The sequence below is a fragment of the Lethenteron reissneri genome, chromosome 40 (assembly GCF_015708825.2).
Source record: "Lethenteron reissneri isolate LAM-NWPU_2019-01 chromosome 40, ASM1570882v1, whole genome shotgun sequence".
NCBI classification, from domain to species: domain Eukaryota; kingdom Metazoa; phylum Chordata; class Hyperoartia; order Petromyzontiformes; family Petromyzontidae; genus Lethenteron; species Lethenteron reissneri.
In genome coordinates, this window is record NC_083818.1 from 2,623,786 (window position 1) to 2,646,444 (window position 22,659).

The 22,659-nt window shown below is 51.7% G+C and overlaps 1 protein-coding gene across 2 annotated transcripts in view; it reads left to right on the top strand.

Moving 5' to 3' along the window:
• Window positions 1-22,659, top strand: part of LOC133352422 (uncharacterized) — a 50,443-nt gene that overhangs the window by 3,455 nt on the left and 24,329 nt on the right. The window contains exons 2-7 of one of the 2 annotated variants that reach the window (XM_061568050.1): window positions 541-732; window positions 13,236-13,467; window positions 15,401-15,627; window positions 16,239-16,309; window positions 19,824-19,932; window positions 21,891-22,021. In XM_061568050.1, the coding sequence (XP_061424034.1) occupies window positions 541-732; window positions 13,236-13,467; window positions 15,401-15,627; window positions 16,239-16,309; window positions 19,824-19,932; window positions 21,891-22,021 (962 nt within the window). The remainder of the gene's footprint in view (window positions 1-540; window positions 733-13,235; window positions 13,468-15,400; window positions 15,628-16,238; window positions 16,310-19,823; window positions 19,933-21,890; window positions 22,022-22,659) is intronic. The other variant, XM_061568051.1, reaches the window with a different exon arrangement.

A 22,659-nucleotide genomic window follows, 5' to 3' on the forward strand; every position in this document is an offset into this window, starting at 1 on the left:
TGGTGGACGTGGTTGGGGAGATCTGTGGTAATGTACGTGATGACGCCAGTGGTGGTGGTGGTGGACGTGGTTGGGGAGATCTGTGGTGATGGACGTGGTTGACGTGGTTGAGGAGATCTGTGGTGATGGACGTGATGATGCCAGCAGTGGTGGTGGTGGTGGACGTGGTTGGGGAGATCTGTGGTAATGGACGTGATGACGCCAGTGGTGGTGGTGGTGGACGTGGTTGGGGAGATCTGTGGTGATGGACGTGGTTGACGTGGTTGAGGAGATCTGTGGTGATGGACGTGATGATGCCAGTGGTGGTGGTGAACGTGGTTGATGAGATCTGTGGTGATGGATGTGGTTGAGGAGATCTGTGGTGATGGACGTGATGACGTCAGTGGTGGTGGTGGATGTGGTTGAGGAGATCTGTGGTGATGTCCGTGGTGACCGACACCGGCGGTGGAGGGCATGATGACTGAGGCGGCTGTGAGCCCTGTGCCGACGATGGCTGTGACGATGACGGTGGCTGCTGTGGTGGCGGTGGCTGCGGGGGAGTGATGGGACCCTTGGAGAGAGACCTCGGCATCAGGTGCTGCGGCAGAAGCGGTCGCGCGTGTGGGAGCACTTTGATCCCCCTGAGGGGAGCCTGGTGCGGTGCCGCGTGTGCGGCGTGTGCCTCACCTTCCACAAGAGCACCACGGCGCTGCGGGAACACCTGCGCAGGAAGCACAGCGACCAGGACCTCGGGTGAGGAGGGTGATGGGGGGGTGAGGAGAGTGAGGCTGCTGCTGAATGGGCATGTAACGATTCACCTTCCCCACCACACACCCCTTTACTCGATCCACCCCCTCGACTCTTGTGATTCGTCAGTGGAGTAGCTATCGGGTGTGCAGGCGGTGCAACTGCACCTCGCGTTGCCATGGTCTAAAGTGACCCAGGCGGCAGGCTAAAAGGAGAAGGGGGGGGCATTTATTTAATTCATTTCCCGCGGGGCCTGTGAAATCGCAGACCTCGGACTTACATGTTAGACCAAAGACAAACGTGGCGAACCATGGACTCTTATTAGAGATCCACACACACTTATGTAAAGGGCCAGTAGACTAACAACGTATTGACAAACAGGACCCATAGACTGGCAGACACACAGAACAATAACTCACAATGGAGACCCACGGACTAAGATAGAAACCACAGACTAACGTAAGATTCAGTGGCAGAGGTATCAAGTGGTGTAGGCAATGCAACTGCACATGGGCCCAACTGCCGGGCGACAAAGAGGGAGTGGCTGGGGGGAAATTGAAAGAGTGATTGGGTGGGGGGGTCCCTTTATAGGGGCGGCACGATGGCGAGATGTCAACTCCCTCACCTGGTATACAGGAGGTCGTGGGTTTCATCCTGACCCTAACCCCTTAATATTTGGGGTTTCAACGTTCTCCCCGTGGTAGCGTGGATTTTTCTCCGGGTCCTTCAGTTTATCCCCTCCACATTTAGAATAAACGTGCGTTGAGTATTTGGCTGTTGTACATTTCCACAAGATGAGCTACTTCGTTGAGCTATCACTTGCGCCCAGGTAGCTTTTGAAAAACGCTACATAGCGCAGTGGGGCCTTACCTGGTAAAACGAACAATAGTTGAATAGTTTTAAACTTATATTCTTTGCACCAGGGCCCTTGCCATGTCAACCATACGACTACACCACTTCGATTAAGGGTTGCAATTCTATTCTAAGAATAGATTTACACAATATATAAACTTTTCATTTGAATAGTTTCTCATTACTCCTGTCTCCACTGGTTCGCTTTTGCATGTCATTTGCATAAATACTCATTGATGGATTGTCACGCGTGCGATTGGATGCACCGCATACCCCGTGCCCACGAGTCTGCATCAACGCGGCGAATCGATGCATCGTTACATGCCTTGCGGCGATGAACGCTCAGAGTGGTGAGGGTGGTGAGGGTGAGTGCGGCGCTGTGAGGGCAATGGTGGCGGTGGTGATATATGCGATGATGACTGTAATAGTGGAGGTGGATGTGAGAGTGCTGGGGTGATGGTGGTATTGACTGCTGCGGTGGTGGTGGTGGTCTTGGTTGTGGTGAAGGTGGTGGTGAGGGTTCTTGGTGGTAGTTGTGAAGGTTTTTATGGTGACTGTGGTTAGGATAGTAGTGAGGGTGATGGGGTGGTCATAGTAATGGGCACAATGAACATGATGATGGTAGTGGTTCTGGTAAGTGTGGTGGTGTGAGTGATGGTGGAATTGGTTGTGGTGAGGTGGTGGTGAGGGAGGAGAGGGTGGTGTGGATTTAGTGGTGGTGAGGAAGCATTTGCCAAGTCTTCATCATTAGTTGGAGCCATCCCTGGATTTTACCCAAGTGTTGGTCAGCCTCCCATTGTATTTGGACAAGATGAAAATTTCACTATACAGCAATTCAACATCGCTGTCACATCCCAAAAGTCGAAAGAAAACCAAACGCCCTGGCCTATTGGTGCTATCAAAAGCCGTGACCCAGTCCATAAAGTGGAGTCGTAGGTCCTGTTGAATTCCCTACTCCTGCTGTAGCAGACAGACAACAGCGTCTGTGCGGGACCACACTGGGGGATCCGCAACCTCTCGGCGAGCCTGTTGCCTGCCAAGGCGATTTTGAATAATCTTTTCCAGGACCTTTTCCCGGCGCCTCGAGGAGGGAAGACACCCCGGTAGTTACTGAAAACGGTGCAGTCCCCCTTCAAATTGGGCGACCACCAGGGTATTTTTCCAATCCCGTAGAATCCGTCGTGCGGTCCAAGCAATTGTTATGATGTCACGTAGCAGAGTCTGCACGCAGTCACCACCCTCCTCAGCAGTTCGCTTGGGAAGTCATCTCTACCCAGTACTTTACCTGGTCTCATCCTCCGGATCGCTCCACACACCTCCTTGGCTGATGGCACATCAGCCAGCCGCTCACAGGGGATGGCTACTTCCTCTCGCCTTCGAGGCTCCGCAACCGTTGCAGGAACAGGCCCTCCTTGCCCCATGATATTGTTTGAGCTTAGGAAATTACTCCCCACCCTCACCAAGACCTCACAAAAATGGTCAGTAAATCTCTATACATATTCCTGAGGGTCAGAGTTCAAATCTCCATTCTTCACCAGGAACTTGCCACTGAGAGGTAAGACAAGCACAAAGCATCTGCCTGTCATCAAATAACCCCACCCCCCCCTCCAACTCACCATGAGTGATGTGGCAGCTGTGTAAGAAAGTGAAGAGTTCCAATACCTGGGCAGTGTGATCATTACCAACTCCGATTTGGCAATGGATGTCTCGCATCTTATAAGTTTAGCGGCATTGTCTTCTCATTGGCTACGAAAGTAGCGCTGTATGGGAGCTCCCTGGCCTGTCACTTCATACGAAGCCACAGTTATGCCCCCCCCCCCCTTTCTCTGTGCTCGCAAAACGTGGACCCCTTTCCAGGCACAAGCTGAGCTAGCTTGATACTTTCAGGATGTGACCCGCCTGACCCATCCTGGGTTTAACCAGCCTAGATTGTGCGAGAAGCTCACAGATACTTGAAACATCTGAAAGCATTCCCATTGGCCAGCTCCTCAGGCAGGTTAAAGTAGGCCGCATGCCCAACCACCACTGGCCCAGGCAGCTTCTGTTTGGCCGGGTAGATGGGGATACATGGGCACAGCATGTGCTAGAGAAGAGATTGACTGATATGGTACAGAAGGATATGAAGCGGAGTGGGCTTACCGTTGACTGGTACCAGCGTTGTCAAGATCGGCCTCTATGGAAGAGGAGGCTCATGAAGGACCCTACTGGGCAGTTGGAGGCATTTGCTCTCCAACAACAATGGAAGTCGGAAGAGCGACGCTCACAACAACGAGCGGAGCGTTGGACAGCTAAAACGCAGCAAAGTAGCATTGTAGGGAGCGCAGGTGGTGCATCTGACAGTCATCTCAGTCGATTTGTCCTCCTGCCAGCAGAGAGCCTTCCACACTTTGCCATTGCCTAAAAGTGGACCTAGCCTGGCACAAGCACCGTGGTGACATCACCACTTAGTGGAGAATAATGGTTGTTTTTGGCAAGGGTGGCGGTGTGGGTTGTCAGGTTTAGGGCGATGGGGTGAGAATGGCGAATTGAATATGGGGGTGATAAGTGGAGGGGTGGTGGCGATATTGTTGGTGAGGGTGGTGGTCACGATGGTGGTGGTGGTGATGGCAACTGTGTGCGGTGCTGAGTGCGGGCAAGCCTCAGTCCATGGACAACGGCACGTGAAGAGCTCAGGTGAGCAGGTGAGGGTGAGCAGTGGTTGATGATGGAGGCGACGCTAGCGGTGGTGATGAAGCTCAGGAAGCACACGACGAGAAAGTGTGCGCTACACAAGCCCAGGTGAGGAGGATGATGAGGTCCCGGATGGTGGTGAAAGTGTTGAGGGCGAAGGTGATGATTGTTATCATGGTGGATCTGATGGTGGGGTGAGTGTGTGCCATAATGATGGTGGTGGTGATTGGTTTGGTGTAAGTCGAGATGTTGGCGAGTTTGGGAGTGGTAGTGGTGGTGATGATGAAGGTGATCACGATGATGATGGTATGGTGGTGGTAGTGGTGGAAGTGGTGGTGATTTGATGATAATCTTCTCTATAAAATACACTTTTTGTCTCTGTGTGTCTGTGAACGTAACTTGCGATGCTTTTAATTCACAAAGTGTGGGGTATACCTTTCAAAAAGTACCCAGACACCACGAGATAAGCCCCGGGGTGAGCCAGCGCTATTCGTATTTCACATCCGTCCACTTTAAAGTAGTTTAATTAACAATGTATTACTAGTAATTATATTACTACGCTGAGCGCGCGCCAAAGCTCGCATCTGTATGTGCGAAACGCTGACCCATGGTTCCCATAGCAACGCACACACAATTGGTGGGGGGGGGGGGGCAAAAAAACTACATACAACGCTGAGGTAAATTCATCAAAGTGTGATGTCCTCCCCCCCCACTTACTACTATCGGGTCGGTAGCTGCTACTAATATAGTCCGTAGATACTATTACTGTAGTGCGGGCCGGGGGATGGTGGGAGGGGTAGCACCTCGGCCGGCTGGGCAAGCTAGGCGAGGCCGGGGGCTGTGCACAGGACTAGGCCTCACCACGGCACTCTTTTAAGTAAGTTAACTGCTATAGAGTCGATTGATACTATTATAAAGTAAGTAGATACTACTGTATAATCAGTAGTTACTACTATAGAGTCGGGATATACTACTGCAGAGTCGGGAGATGATATTGTAGAGTTGGGAGATGATACTGTAGAGCCAGCAGATATTGCTATAGAGTCTGCAAATACTACTATAGTCAGATACTGCTATAGAGTTAGTAGTTACTACTATCGTCAGTGGATACTACTATAGAGTCAATAGATACTATAGAATCAGTAGTTACTACTATAGAGTCAGCTAATACTACCGTCACTCGATACCACTATAATCAGTATATACTGCTACTGTAGTCATTAGATACGACTGTAGAGGCAGTAGATACTGCTGTAGAGTCAGTAGATACTACAATAGTCAGTAGATACTACTGTATAGTTAGTAGTTACTACTATAGTCAGTGGATACTACTACGGTCAGTAGTTACTACTTTAGAGTCGGTAGATCATACTATAGATTCGGTAGATACTACCGTAGAGTCGGTAGATACTACTATGGAGTAATTACTACTATAGTCATTGGATACTTCTGCAGAGTCAGGTACTACTATAGAGTCGGTAGATACTGATATAGAGTCGGTAGATACTACTATAGAGTCGGTAGATACTACTATAGTCAGTAGTTACTAATCCAGTCAGGAGCTACTACTATAGAGTCAGTAGATACTGCTATAAAGTCAGTAGATACTACTGTAGAGTCAGATACTACTAAAGAGTCACTAGATTCTACTCTGTTGTATGTAGGGTGTGTAGGTCTATATGCCTACGCGGGGGTAAAAACATTTTTTGAGGGGGCGGGGGTCGACAATTGGAAACCTTTTAGATCAACTATTTACCCCCCACTTTCTATAACTTTTTGGACTTCAGCAAGCCTCTTATAATTTTGTTGACAAACAAATGGATGAAAGGCAAGCCGGGCTTTCACAATAGCTTAGTATTTGTGTATTTACATGTTATGTTTTTAAGAGAAGTTTTGAAATATATTTTTTCCCCAGGCAACGCCGGGTACTTACCGCTAGTAGTTTATATATAGCGGCAGCCATGCAAACGGCATGCTGACACGCCGAACATCATGGGATGCGAGGCTTTAGACGACAATATCAAAATGAAAATGAATTAATCCCCAAGACTGAGCAATACCAAATTAAGCCACGGGCCGCACAACCACTAAGATTGTATGGGCTACCAAAAATTCATAAAATCTGTATCCCATTACGACCCACAGTAAGTACAATAGGCTCTGCCACATATAAATTAGCAAAATATGTAACTAAACAAAAACAGCCCTACATCGGAAGGACATCTTCATTTATAAGAAATTCAGAACATCTTGTGAATGTGATTAAAGATATTAATTTTAACCCTAATGATATTCTGGTAAGTTTTGATGTAATTTCTCTGTCTCACTAAGGTTCCAGTTAACGAGTCACTTAAATTACTTGATTCACTGGTAAAGAAGACAGGTTTACCGGAAGATATTCAAAAACTAGCCGAACATTGTCTAAATAACACTTATTTCTTGTGGAGAGGTGTGACCTCTTTAAACAAAAGGAAGGAGCAGCAATGGGTTCTCCTTTTTCTCCTGCTATAGCAAATCTGTACTGTGCTTGTCACTGCATGGTGCCGGGCGTAAGCCCCGGTGAGTAATGTGTTGTCATTATGGGCAGCCCGGGTTACGGGGTGTGGTACCAGCCCTAGCGGGGCTTTGTGAGCACTGCTCAGCACGGAGGCACCGCGAGCAGTGTGCGGTGCGGGCTCCCAGTGAGGGAGCGAGAGGGAGCGTCAGCCAGCCAGGGTTACGTTGGGGCATGATACGCTGGATGACCTGCTGACACGTGACCGGATGCTATTGGAGGGGGGCCACCGGTGGACGGGGGCCGCGGGGCGGTCACGTGGTCCAAAAGAGCTCTCGGGAGCCTTCGAGAAGCAGCTCGAGAGACCTGGAAGTTTCAAGTTTCATGTATTAGGTAGAGCCCTGTGAGCCATTCGGCTCTTAAATTGGGTGCAACCGCAACAAACAAAAACATGAACAAAAAACATCTTAAAGTGAATATGTAACTGAGTGCAAACAGAAAATCTAAGAAAAGACAGCAAAAAATTGCAGAAAAATCACCGTACACCAACACTGTGTGGGTGGGGCGAAGGGCGGAGCCAGCCCCAGCCCGGGGGCATATAACGATGGCCCGGGAGAAGAAGCCTCTAGCCACGCGGTCCGGGACCCAGCTTGTGGTCCAGACTGGGATAGCGAACCGTGTCTAGTTCCGCCGTAGCGTGGTTAGATGGGCATTCGAGACCCGAGTGTAGATCGTGTTGCGTGCTGTTGTATAATAAATAGTGTTGCTCCCAAGATAACGTCTGCAACTCAGTTGGACTCACTACACATGGAAAACTTAGAAACAAGAGCACTTGCCTCAAGTACATTAAAACCATATTTTTGGTTGAGATATGTCGATGACACTTTGGTTGTCTGGCCACATGGTAAAGACATACTTATTTAATTTTTAAATCATCTCAATGCGCAAAACCCAGCCATTCAGTTCACCATGGAAATGTAGGTGAATAACACACTCCCATTCCTGGATATTTTGCTTGGACGCGGTCAAACTGGCAAAATAACACACAGCGTCTACCGAAAGGGAACGTACACAGATGCCTATCTGAATGCAGATTCGCATCATCACCCAGCACAGAAATCCTCTCTCATCAAGACGCTCATACATCGGGCAAAGAGAGAGTCAGATGGTGAAAGTTTAGGGAAAGAGATTACACATGTTAAAGAAGCACTAAGACTGAATGGTTGCAATAACGCTCAAATTAACAGGGCATTGAATGCCAAATCAACATCGAATAACAATACTGCTGAAAGTGATCAGATTATCAAAACAATTAAAATGCCATATATCTCGGCAGTTGCTGAAAAATTAGCCCGTGGTTTACAAAAGCAAAACATTAAAGTGAGATTTGGTATGGTACACAAAATTCAAAAACTAGTGTCTTGTACTAAAGATGAAATACCGAAGTGATCAACAGAAGGTGTATGTCGGATCAATTGCTTATGCGGAATGGGTTATATTGGACAGACGGGACGTAACATTAGCGTAAGACTAAATTAACACCAAAGTAACATTAAATTATCCCAAACAGAGCTGTTTGCAGTGGCAGAGCATGCTTGCCAACAAGGACATTCAATTGATTTTGACAATGTTGAAGTGTTATGCAGAACTAATTATTACTGGCCAAGATTAGTTAAAGAATCAATTGAAATTTCGAAGAATGCAAATTATTTTAATCGCTGTGATAGCTATAGACTCAGAGCAGCCTGGAAGCATATTAATAATAATACACAACACATATTGCAATTCCTTACAGGTGAGTCACATGCTAAGTGGTTGATTACTGATCTATTACATAATTGCATACATCCCCACCTCTGATCTCGAATCCTGATGGGGGTTCAACAATGATGACGTCATTCTGCACTATTTAAGACAGGAAGCAGGTGGATGGCTTCACTATTCTGGCAAATCGCCCGAAGATTCTGGATGTAATTACCAGCGAAACGTCGTACTCAAATTTTAAATGTTGTGGATCCACTCATCAACACACCGGTGGGCTAAAGTGAAATATTTGTCCTTTGTCAACGTGACACATTTTTTACTGATTAGCCGTGTCGGGTGGTGGAGGGTTGTGACACATTTATAAATAACGCGATCTAACCCAAAAACCTTGATTATGAATAATACTGGTCGCGAAAGCCTACGTGTTAAAATGAAACATGCAAATCAAATTCCGACCAGATGAAAACCTCGGCAGAATTTAAACTCATTGAGCTAAAATCATATCACGAAGTTGTTGACGGCTCCGATGCTGCTGCTGCCGCCACCACCACCACCACTGTCCTCTCCAACCTGCCTCCTGTTCGACGACAGATTCCCAAACATTCACCTCTTTCGGGCGTCTCCATTCACCTCCCATTCAATGGCAGAGTCAAGATTTTCAGGTAGGGGCGGCAACCCCTCCAACGAAAAATGATAGAGGAGTTGTTAGTAACTAAGGACTTGTCCCTTGCTTTATATTCGACGCGTGTGCGGCGATGGCACAGCCATCGATCGAGGGTCGAATTTGACGTGTGTGATCGGCATCGCGCTCCCTGAAGGTGAATGCCTTCAGGGAAGTCGTGGACTGTATACGCAACTGCGCACAATTCTGAGTCACTTATAACTGCTTTGCCGTTACGTATTGCCAGTTATGGACTCAGACTATTGTCCTATCATCTCATAGATTCCCTGGCACATAATAATATGCTACGCAGTGGGGGTCGCAAAATGCCCATTTATTACTAATAAACCCCAATGATCCGACCGAAATTAGGGATTTCGATCGGATCATTGGGGGGGCACGTGCCGCCCCCCCCCCCACTGGCTCCGCTAGTGCTCCCATTGCTCGCAGCCCCCGCGCCTAACCGAACCTGTGGCGAGTTTTGGTGGATCACCATTGCTGGATATTTGTAAAAAATAACCTTATTTTAGGTCATCACATTCCTCCAGTATAAATACATATTATGATTCACAGATGTTTTGAAACTCCCTTCTTCCCGATGGGCTTCGAGCACGTGCCATACCCTGGCTCGCCAGGAGAAGGCAGTGCAGCAAGTGTAGTAATCGCCACCTGTTTCCATCTCGCATGTTTGGGTTTTTTACGGGTTCTCCAGTTCCCTCCCACTCGTATGCACTGTTTGTATGTTGAACTTTTTTCGCACCATACGTAGCCAACCGTGCCGATCGGAGGTACGGGAGAAGGACAACAAACTTAAAGGCAAAAAGCAGATCTAAAGAAAGAGTTTTCAATCTAGATTTAAAAGTCCACAGCTGCAGTGGTTTCCAAATCTTAATAGAAAAACCCAGTGGATAAAACAATCACGTTAATCTTCATAGAAAAACCCAGTTTTTGATGAGTGTATAAACATTTACCGTTAATCTTAATAGAAAAACCCCGTTTTTGATGAGTGTGTAAACATTTACAAATGAGTGTATGAACACTAACCTTTAATAGTAATAGAAAACAACTATTTTTTATGAGTGTATAAACACTCACCGTTAAGTTTAATAGATAACCCCAGTTTTTGATGAGTGTATAAACACCGTAAAATCTTAAAAGAAAACCCCAGTTTTTGATGAGTGTATAAACACTGTAAAATCTTAAAAGAAAACCCCAGTTTTTGATGAGTGTATAAACACTCACCGTTAATTTTACTAGAAAAACTCCAGTGCACAACCCTCTTAGAAAAACATTCCTAGGACTGGCATGGCTCATCCTAGATAAATATGTAATTATTATAATAATATTATTACTCATCTTATTAATTACATTCACGTCCCGATTTACTCAGCCGTTGCTTCAAGACCAATGCTGCCCCAAGCGTGTGAACGCGATGCCCCCCGGTTAGCACGGTTGGCTACATACTGTGCGAACGAAGTTCAACGTACATACGTGTTGGAGTGAAGCTTTTATATTAAAATTACTTTAGAAGTTGATATCCCGAGTAAAGCCATTGGTGCAAGCTGTTTCAGCTGTTTATCTGATGTTAATAATGATGTCGATGATGGTGATGATGTTGGTGGTGGTGATGATGGTGGTGATGATGGTTATGAGTTTGACTATGATGGTCGTGATGGTGATAATGATGTGATGTTAATGGGAATGATGATGGTGATGATATTGATGGTAGGAATGATGTTGATGGTGGTGATAGTAATGATGTTGGTGATGGTCATGATTGTGATGATGATGGTAATGATGTTGGTGAGGGTAGTGATGATGTTAATGATGGTGATGATGATGATGGTGGTGATGGTGATGATGATGATGATGGTGGTGTTGGTGATGATGTTGATGATGGTGGTGGTGATGGTAGTAGTGTTGGTGATGATGTTGACGGTGGTGATGGTGGTGGTGGTGGTGATGGTGATGATGGTGGTGTTGGTGATGATGTTGATGATGGTGGTGGTGATGGTAGTAGTGTTGGTGATGATGTTGACGGTGGTGATGGTAGTAGTGTTGGTGGTGATGTTGACGGTGGTGGTGGTGATGATGATGGTGGTGGTGATGGTAGTAGTGTTGGTGATGATGTTGACGGTGGTGGTGATGGTAGTGGTGTTGGTGATGATGTTGACGGTGGTGGTGGTGATGGTAGTGGTGTTGGTGATGATGTTGATGATGGTGGTGGTGTTGGTGATGATGATTTTGGTGATGATGATGGTGATGATGGTGAGGGTCGTGATGATGATGGTGGTAATGGTAGTGGTGTTGGTGATGATGTTGATGGGGGTGGTGGTGATGGTTGCGTGTGTACCGGTTCACCTTCTCCCCCGCACTAGGGGATGAAGTTGGTTCTCAAGATTCGGCGTCTCCCCACATGACCCTGGCATTGCCTCGTGTCGCTGGCGTTGTGTGTCTAGTGTGTTGTTCGCGTTCTCATCTCTCATGTTGCGTTGTCTGTCTTGCGTCGTGTTGTGTGCTGTGTGTGTCGCTCTCATTGTCTGTCTTGCGTCACGTCTGTGTCGTGTTGCTCACGTTGTCTGTGTCGTTTTGCTCATGTTGTCTGTCTCTTGTCGCTCGCGTTGTCTCGTGTCCATGACACGCGGTGGCGCCTTCCCCCGTGACGGTTGTCTTCCGTTCCGCTAGCAGGAGCGGCAGCGCCGACGCCACACATGCTGGACTGGAGGAGTGAATCACTGCGCATCTGTAACACATGCAGCGTCCGTTCACTCTCGGCGAGAGAGATCGTCATTCGGAGCAAGAATGATTTTGAGAGAGAGAAAATTATTTGTAGAGAGAGAATGAATTTAGATTTTAAGTTTTCGTGACTGCAGGGATCCATACTCTTTGGTTCTTTCGGTAAAGTCACGTAGAGAATGATTCACGTAGAGAATGAATCACGTAGAGAATGATTCAAAGGCTTGAGAAACAATAGAGCAGCAGTGGAAGGCATCCAGACTGGTATGACCCACAATTGCCCAAGTTCTGTGGTTCCTATACAGAGACTTCTCTACTTAGGTTCCAGAGGTCTGTTCGTAAGTCGATTTGTTCGTAAGTCCAACTTTACTCCTGTCCATCCCAAACGTACCGCGTATACACTAAACACGGGCAACGGCTTTAAAAGTTCTATAATCTCTTGTAGATGTAGATGCCACTGGTTCTTTACGTTCTGCAGATGTAGACGCCACCACCGCCATTTATTGCGCGGCGGTTGAACATACGACTCTCGGTCCGAGCAGGCAATTGGACACACGGACAGCTTTGTTTGTATCACTGAAAGTTCGCAAGTCGAATCTTCGTAAGCAGGAAGAGTCTCTGTATTGGGATGTTTGGCCAAAATAGCTCGCACGGCGAGAGACAACACCCAGCTGCCTGGAGCGGGGTACACGGCGGCTTCCAGCAGGGGGCTGAAGTCAGAACTCCCATTGAGAGGGAGGCCGAGCCACTTGGAACCACGTGATCCGCACACTCCTCCTCGCCATCATCGATATCACCACCGTTGTCATCATCGTGTGTCCCTGTGTTGACGTGAGTGTTTGTGTTCCTGGGTGGCCTCGTGTTCATCCGTGCGTGCGCTCGTGTTCTTACGCGTTGCTGCGCGTGCGAGACGTTCCTGATTGACGTGTCCACCTCCCTGTGTCCCCCGTCCCCTGTGCCTCCCTGTGTCTCCCTGTGGATCTCCGTGTCTCCCTGTGTCTCCCTGTGTCTCCCCGTGCCTCCCCGTGTCTCTCCGTGCATCCCCGTGTCTCCCTGTGGATCTCTGTGTCTCCCTGTCTCTCCCTGTGTCTCCCTGTCTCTCCCTGTGCCTCCCCGTGCCTCCCTGTGTCTCCTGTGGATCCCCGTGTCTCCCTGTGGATCCCCGTGTCTCCCTGTGGATCTCCGTGTCTCCCCGTGCCTCCCTGTGTATCCGTGCATCCCCGTGTCTCTTCGTGTCTCCCCGTGCCTCCTCATGGCTCCCCGTGCATGCCCGTGCTTCCCCCGTGTCTACCCGTGTCTCCTTGTACGTCCTCGTGCCTCTCCGTGGCCCAGCATCTCTCTGGATCAGCCCAGCTTTGGCTCCCCCATGGGGGCCCCCGGGAGGATCCTGGGTGGTGGGGGCACCCTGGGCCTGCCGTGCTCGGGGGTGGTGATGGCCCGCCGCGGGCGCCCCTCGGTGGGCTCGGCCGGCTCGGGGGCCCACGGAGGGCACGGGGGGCCCTACAGCTCGACCACCGGCGGAAGAGACGACATGGGGCCCGGAAATCACCCGGACCTCATGAGGGTGAGCGAGCGGGCGCATGGCGACACGGGCTGTGCGGGATTACAACCGCACGCGTCGTAGCCGTCGAGTGTGCAGGCAGTGCAACTGCACAGGCAGGAGGGTTACCAGGCACCCGCCTACGAAGAGGGTTTGGGGTGGCGTGTGGGACAGTGAGAGATGCCTCTTGCATTCACCGCACTGGGGCGCACGGAAATCGTGGTGGGATTCGGAGTATAAGATCCAGGCAGACTCGGTGCCAATGGACTTCGCAGCCAGGCTCCACACCTCCGATTAGCACGGTTGGCTACGTACAGTTTCAGTTTCATTTCAGTTTCATTTATTAGGTATGCGGCTCTTGACTCGGGTGCAACTGCAACAAACAAAAACATGAACAAGAAACATCTTCAAGTGACTACAGTTGACCCTGGGCTAACTTTCCGAGGCCACAAGAAGTGACTTTATTTTGTTATCGTTGTTCTGCTCGTTCACCCACGAGGCCCTTGACGAGTCTCAAGACTATTTTTCAGGAGGGTCTTGCCAAGTTTTTCCGCAGTAGCTGCTGCCACCGCTGCTGCCGCCGCTGCTGTTGCTGCCACCGCCGCTGCTGCTGCCGCTTCAGCTGCTGCCACTATAGCTGCCACCACTGCTACAGCTGCCGCCACTACAGCTGTTGCTGCCACCGCCGCTACAGCTGCTGCTGCCGCTTCAGCTGCTGCCACTATAGCTGCCACCACTGCTACAGTTGCTGCCACCACTGCTGTTGCTGCCACCGCCGCTACAGCTGCTGCCACCGTTGCTGTTGCTGCCACCACTGCTACAGCTGCTGCCACCGCTGCTACAGCTGCTGCCGCCACTGCTGTTGCTGCCACCGCCGCTATAGCTGCTGCCAACGCTTCTGCCGCCACTGCTGCGCATGATCCCCGTCGAGTTCATTTGCAAGGGGACGTGAGCGGTAGGAATCGACTTAAAAATAAAGGGAAGTGAAGGATTGCTGGACACCTGGTGGTGGTGGTGGTGGTGACGGTCGCAAGGGGAACACGAGGCAGCCTGTATCGAGGCAGGTGGAGACGTTCTCTCCACTCTTGCCGTCGCTCCGTCCTTGTGAGACAGCTCGGGTCCCCACGTGGTGGGTGGCAGAGCGGTGGCGTAGTGGCTCGGACTGGCGCCTCGCAGCGGGGAGCGCCCGGGTTCGATTCCTGACTCGGGCGCCTTCCCGCGAGGAGTTTTTGTCCGCATGGGTTCCCTCCCTGGCTCTCCGGTGTCCTACTCCCATGGCTAAACCTACACGCGCAGTGGAAACTGCGATCAGCCAAAGCATTCGAAACCTGCAAATCGCTCAAGTGGGATGACAATATCGCCCCCTGCTGTAAACACTTGGCAGGACCCATCCTTCGTAAACACTCTTAAAAGTGGTAATAATATTTCAGGTTTTTTTGTTGGTATGGCATTGGTATGGTTGGTATTGGTATGGCGGTGGTATCGTGTGGTATTGTGTTGGTATCGTAGTGGTATCATCACGGTCTCGCATCGGTACGGCATTTGGTATGGCAAGTGATATCCTACACAAAGACAAATATCCCCTGTATAGCCTTAACAGACTGTAGGGGCAAGTGCTGTTAGCGAGCTCTTATGAAGGCTGGAATGGTACACGAGGGGGCGGGTGGCCAGTACCACGCCCGACCGCCTTTGTCTCCCCAGTGGTGATGTTTACACACCGCACCAGGTGCTCATTTAAGGCTGAGTCGACCTAGGGGAGTCTCAGGACCGGTTCAAATAATCGTCACTGGGTGTTGGCCGTGAGCGGGAATCGAACCCGGGTCGCCAGGTTCATAGCGCATCGCGCTGACCGCTACACGAATGCTCCCCAAACACACACACGTGCACACACCCACTCTCGCGCGCACGCACACCCTCATCCCCCTTCCCCCCCCCTCTCTCCCCGCCGCGCTCCCAGCTGCTGAGCGGCGGCGGCGCCCAGGGCCTGGCGGTGCTGGGCGCCGGCCCGGGCAGCATCGCGCTGCTGGGGGCCCTGCAGGAGGCGGACGCGCTGGGCCTGTGCCGCGTGCTCTACGTGCTGGCCCAGCAGCCCGGCCTGCTGGAGGGGGCGCTGGAGCAGCCCTTCCTGGCGCGCACACGCCTCATGCACGCGCACGACGCCGACATCGCCCTCAACGACCAGCGGTGACGCAGCGGTGACGCGGCGGCGGCGGCGGCTGGGGGTGGTGCGGGAGAGGGGGCGGGGGGGTGGGTAACGGGGAGGGGAGCACGGAGGAAGTAAAGGGGGGTGGGGGGGACCATAGTGAGGGATGGGCAAAATACGTGAAACTTGCGAACTGCTGGAATATTTTTTTATTGGATGCAAGGTTTTGGTTAAAATAAAATGACGTGCGTGTCTGTGCGCGCGCGCGTGGGGGATACGGGTGTGTGCAAGAGGAGGCGCGTGTGTGCGTGAGAGGAGGCACGTGTGAGAGGAGGCACGTGTGTGTGTGTTACTGGAGAGCGGCAGGGTGTAGGGGTTCGTGCTTTGCACGACGAACCCGCCTACCCGAGTTCGATTCCCGCTATATGGCCAACACCAGTGACGATTATCTGAACCGGTCCTGGGCCTGCCCTAGGTTAACTCAGCGGTGTTTAAACATCGCCACCAAGGAGACAAAGGCGGCCGGGAGTGGTGCTGGCCACCCACCCCCTCGTGTGCTGTGCCGGCCTTCATATGTGCTCGTGAGCAACACTTGCCCTCAACAGAATGTTAACAGCTGTATGGGGGGATCTTTTTTTCGTTTTCTGTGCAGGGTGAGTGGTGTGGTGGTTTGCGCGCAGCCGCCCGACGCTACAGAGCTTGTGCTCGTGGCGTTACGGCAGGGTATGTACACACGTACCCACGTACACGCACCCTCTCTCTCTCACACGCACACGCCCTCTCTCGTACAATAACAACAGCCGCCATCATTCGCCACCAAGTGGCATTAACATCACCGCGGCACTTGTGCACTCTGAAGGCCACGTTACGTGCAAAGGCTCGCCGGCAGGAAGTCATGGGACAGACCCAGGTGCCATGGGTTGGCCGACTTGGATGACTGGCAGATGCACCACCTGTGCTCTTTACTGTGCCAACTTTCTACGTTTTAGCCGCCCTGCGCTCCACACGTTGTGGTCATTGCTCCTCAGGCCGCCGCTGTTGTTGGGGGCGACTGCCTCCAACTGTCCAGTAGCATCCTTCATGAGCCTCCTCCTCCACAGAGGCCGATCTTGACACGGCTGATACCAGTCTTCGGCAAGTCCACTCAGCTCCACATGCTCCTGTACCACATCACTCCATCTCTTCTCTTGCCCGTGCCGTGCCCATTTAGCCCCCTCTATTACATGTCGACCAAACAGAAGCTGCTTGGACACGTGGTGGCTATGCGGGCTACATGACAAAACCAACGGGACCTCGCCTGCCCTTACTGATGGAACTGTGTCCAGATCTTTCAAGGATGTGTGAGCTCGCACAATCCAGCCTTGTTAAATCCAGGATGGATTGTAGGCAGGACAGCTTGCATGTTTTGAACCTGGCAGTGATGTTCCATTACCGGGCTTCCATGTTTTACAAGCATAGAGAAGGGAGGGTATAACTGGCCGAGAAGACCCGAAGCTTCATGTGGCGTGAAAGGCCAGGTTACTCCCACACAGAGTTCCACAGCTGATGAAGAGATAATGCCGCTCGGCTGATTCTCTGCTTCCAAACCGGAGCTGGTCATAAGCACAATGCCCAGGTATGGAAACCTCTCCACTCTCTCCACAACTGCCCCATTACTCCCCCATCACTCATGGGGAGTTGAGGGGGTGGAGTGTTGAATGACATAAAATATCCATGCACTCCAGGTTCAGCAGCAGCACATCCAACTCCTTTAAGTGAGCAGCAATCACCAGATCATCAGCACATATAAAATGGTTGACAAATAGAGAGCCATCCCTTGACCACACCCAGGCATTGATCAGCCTCCCATTGTATCTGTACCAGATAGAAATTTCTCTGGTAGAGCCATGGAAAGCTTCTCGAACTACGTGGTCGAAAAATAAGTTATATAATGTGAGGGCCAGAAGATATCCCTGTCACACCCCGAGGTGAACAGGGAATGGTTCTGACTCCCAGCCGCACAGCTTTACCTGGGCTTGCCCACAATCATGACGGTCCATAATGTTTGTGAGCAGAGGGTCAGGGACCACGAAAGCGCAAAGAACAACCCAGAACCCTGGCCTATTGATGGTATCATAAGCCTCAAGCAGGTCAATAAAGCAGAGATGTAGGTCCGGTTGAAATTCCATATGCCTCTGCTGTAACCACGGCGTGCCGGGAGGGAGATGCCCCTGCAGTTGTTTCAATCGGTACGGACCCCACTTCTTAATGAGGGGGATCACCAGGGCATCATTCCAATGCTGCAGACTCCTTTCTGTGGTCCAGACAGTTGTGATGATGTCATATAGGGCAGTCTACACACAGACTCCAGCTTCCGTCAGTAGTTCACTGAGGAGATCATTTCTGCCCGGTGCTTTTTTTGGTCTCAGACTCTGGATCTCCTTTCGTACTTCCTCAACAGATGGCACCTCTGCCAGCCCCTCGCAGGGGGTGACAACTTCTTCCAGTATTTGAGGCACGACAGCACCGGCAGAGTTATCCACACTTTTCCCCGTGATGTTTTCTGGGCTTAAGGGGATTTCCCCTATCCCAAGACTTCACAGAAATGCTCAGCACACCTGCAGACCAATTCTTAGGGGTCGGAGATTGGATCACCATTGTTTCCCTTCATAATGGTGGTAGGTGTGGCACTGCAAGCGAGGCTTTCTCTTTACCATTTAGAACACCTCTGTTAGCAAGGGTGTCTGGCTGTCCGCCTGATGAAGCGAGTTCTAATTACTGGCGAAAACGTCGCACTCGGGTTGTAAATGTTGTGGATTAGCTCTCCAACACACCGGTGTGCTATACTAGTAACGAATTGGCACGTTCTGTTTACGTGACAAACCTTACTACTTGGCTGTGTCGGGTGGTGGCGGGTTGAACGACACATTGATATTTACGCGATCTAACCCAAAAAAAAACCCTATAATTATAATCGGTCTGCAGCACGTACCAAATGCAGCCATTAAAGCTGCACGAGCCACAGTCCTGAGCCCTCACCGATTTCCCCTCGGCATCAGGAGGAGGGGGGGGTTGGACGATAACAACCCCAGCTGCACGCGGTGATGAAATTCTCTCTTGCAACTTTCATCAGCTCGCCGAGAACAGGCTTTTGAATGGCTTCCTCCTAGGTGGAAGCCCACCACCGCAGTGGAGGATTAGCAGGCGCATCTTGCAGAGGACCAGCCGATGGTTAGTAGGCAGATCAGTTTCATTTATTTGGTATAGCCCTATGAGCCATTCGGCTCTTGAATCAGGTGCAACCGCAACAAACAAGACAAAAATATGAACAAGAAAACATCTTAAAGTGACTGTGCAAACAGAAAATCCAGGAAAAAACAGCAAAAAATATTCCAGAAAAAGCAGTCCAGCATCCCTGATGTGTAGATGCGCCGATGCCTGAACAGCGTGTTTATGGTTACATTAACCTGCATTCTCACGCACACACACACACACGTACCCCGTCTCACGCACACACACCCATACCCCCTCGCACACTCCTACTGTCACACGCACGTGCACCCACCTCTTCTTGTGCTAAAGCGCTGTACAAACTAGAGAACTAGCGAGAGTCCTTGTAGATGGGACGGTGCTACTGGGATGGGGCGAGCTGGACGGGGTGAGTGGAATGGGGCCGATAGGATGGGGCCAACTGGACGGACGGGAGGGGGCCGACGGGACAGGCCCGACGGGGCGGGATGAGAGTGAGTGAGGTTTCAGCACCGAGTAGTGGTGAGCGTGAATCTGGGGGGTCAGAATCGCCGTCATCTCGCGCGTCGCTCCTCCCGGCCGGCAGGGGGCTCCCTTGGACCACTGCGGTGGAGACCAGGCCTTCGTGTACCTGTGTACAGGTGTGTGTGTACTGGTATGTGTGTCAGGTGTGTGTACCTGTGGGGAGCGGTAGTCTAGCGGTTAGCACGTTGCACTATGAAACCAGAAAACTGATTTAGATTCCCGCTCGCAGCCCCCACCAGTAACGATTATCTGAACCGGTCCTGATCCTCACGTAGGTCGACTCGGCCTCAAATGAGTACCTGGTGCGGTGTGTAAACATCGCCACTGGGGAGACAAAGGCGGCCGGGCGTAGTGCTGGCCACCCACCTCCTCGTGTGCCGTGCCGGTCTACGTAGCTGCTCGCTAACGGCACTTGCCCTGACAGTCTGTTAAGGCTACGCGGGGGATCTTTGTCTTTGATCCTTGTGTGTACCCCCCTGTGTAGGCAAGGGCGTGCTGTGCGAGCACCTGCTGGGGGAGAGCCAGGAGGCGAGCGACGCGTGCTTCCAGGAGGCGATCTCCGCCGGCAAACCACTGCTCTGCGGCTTCTACAGGTGCCGGGGGGGGGGGCTGTGGTGGCTAACGGGGGGGGGGAGGGGGTGGGGGGCATGCGGGGATGTGGGCGGACTGCTACGTCTCTTCTCGTGTGCAGCCACCACAGTTTTTCAAGTATCGGGCTCGTGACGTGTCCAGCAGTGGATAGACCTTGGCCCGTGACGTGCCGCTTGCACCACTCGGTGCGTCTCTCCACGTGCCTCTGCGTGGTTGCTTGTGGTTGTGAGCAGTCGTGAGCGGTTGCGTGTGGTTGTAGTCTTGCGTGGCTGTGAGTGGTTCTGGTTGTGAATGGCTGTGTACGATTATGCCTGTGTGTCGTAATGCGCCGTGTGATGCAAGTGATCGTGGTTGTCTTTGTTGTAACGTGTGGTTGTGTGTGGCCGTGTGGTACGATCCGAGTGTTTGTGTGTGATGTGAATGGGGTTTGTTGCATGTGGTTGTGACCGTCGTTGAAACCGCACGAGGGTGGGGCGACCCCCCCCCCCCCCTCGTACCACTGAGCCCCCCTTATAATGACTCCTACTTAAGGGTAATTTCATAAGTTTCTGACGACTCGCAACACACCTGTCTGGACATGGGGGAGGGGAGAAACGAGGTCACGCGGGGGGGGGGGGGTGGGGAGCAGGTGGAGACGTGGCGCGCGCGGGGACACACAAGGAGGCCTTGGAAGGCTTACAGACACGTAGGGACACACGAGGAGACCTGGACAGAGACTGGAATGCACAGAGGCGAGAGAGGCACGGGTGGTGCGGAGACACGTGAGGGGACACTGACATGTGCAGGGACACGTGGGAAATTACATGGAGGCATGAGGAGGCACGGCGAGGCACGGGGAGGCACAGCGAAACACGAAGATTTGGGGACACGCAGTGAGATGAGAGTGTGGGGTGTGCGAGACGGATGTGGGTTGTGAGTAGGGGTGCGTTAGACGGGGTGTGCGAGACGGGGTGTGGACCGATTGTGGGGTGTGGGGCATTAGTGTAAATCCCAGGAAATGTGTGTTTAAGAAGTGACAAGTGGGAGCGCGGTGGGATTATCCACCGCGACTCTCGCCCCGTGATCACACGGAGGCAGGTGAGCTCATTGTGACCCCAGCCACAACACACCCCGACACAACACACACATTCCGCCATAACAAATACACAGACACCTCCACAACACACACCATATCACAACACACATCATATCACAACACACATCATATCACAACACACACTCCATCACAACACACACCCTACCACAACACACACACACATACTCTGCCACAACACAGACAAGTCCAGGGCTTACCTGCGTGTGTGCGTGTGTGCACGTGTGCGGTTCACACACTTGGCTATCAGCCTAGCCACCTGAGTTTGATTTCTGCCCATGGCTAACGTCAGTGGAAAATGATGACTGATTTGTGAGCCTCCCCCCCGAGGTCGACCCAGCCTTAAATTTGCGCGGTGGAGACCAAGGAAACCTGGCATGTTCATGGTACTGTTACCACACCACCCACTCGTGCACCTTCATGGCCTTCATAGGTGCTCGCCAACAGCACTTGCCCCAACAGTCTTAAGCACTTCATGGGGATTTTTGTATTTGTATGTTTATGTGTGAGTGTCTGCGTATGTGTGCGGAGCGGTAGCACGGTAGTTGGCGGACGTGACGGCCCATGTTCTATCCCCACTCAAAGGCTACCAACATCGGTGACGAATATCTGAACTGGTTTCGGAGCCTCCCCTCGGTCGACTCAGCCTCAAATGAGTACCCGGTGCAGTACGTAAACCATTGGCGCTCCGGGGACTAAGGCGGTATGTGTGCGTGTGTGTGGGGAGACAAAGGCGGCCGGGCATGGTGCTTGCCGCGCACTCCCCCTCGTGCGCACCGTGCCGGCCTTCATAGGTGCTCGCTAACAGCACTTGCACCAAAAGTCTGTTAAGGCTATACGGGGGATCTTTGTCTTTGTGTGTACCAGGCGGTTCGACCCAGCCCTGCAGCTGATCCAACGTCGCATCGAGGAGCGGGGGGAGTTTGGGCAGATCACACGCGTGGCGGCGGTGAGCTACGGCTACCCGCCCCCCAACTTCTCCCTGCTGCACAAGTCTGGTACTGACACACACGCACACATACGCACACTCGCTCATAAACACACTCATACACGTATAGACATACACGCACTCACTCCCTGCTGCACAAGTTTGCTACTGACACACGCACACATACGCACACTCACTCGTAAACACAGCAACAACCGCCATTCGCCACTAAGTGGCGGTGACGTTATGACGACGCTTGTGCCAGGCCGTGTGCACCTTGAGGCCACGTGAAGTGTCAAACGCCCACTGGCAGGAGGTCACGGGGCAGACCCAGATGCCACGGGTCGACTGACTGAGATGACTGGCTGATGCACCACCTGTGCCCCCTACTGTGCCAACTTGCTGTGCTTTAGCCACCCGGCGCTCCGCTCGTTGTTGTTGGAGGGCGACTGCCTCCAACTGCCCAGTAGCGTCCTTCACGAGCCTCCTCCACAGAGGCCGATCTTGACACTGCTGGTACCAGTCATCGGCAAGTCCACTCAGCTCCACATCCTCCTCTACCACATCACTCCCATCTCTTCTCTAGCCCGTGCCACGCCCGTTTAGCCCCCTCGATCCGGCTGAACAAAAGCTGTTTAGGCATGCGGTGACTGGGCATGCGGGCTACATGGCCCAGCCAACGCAGCCTTGCCTGCCGTAGCAGCTCAC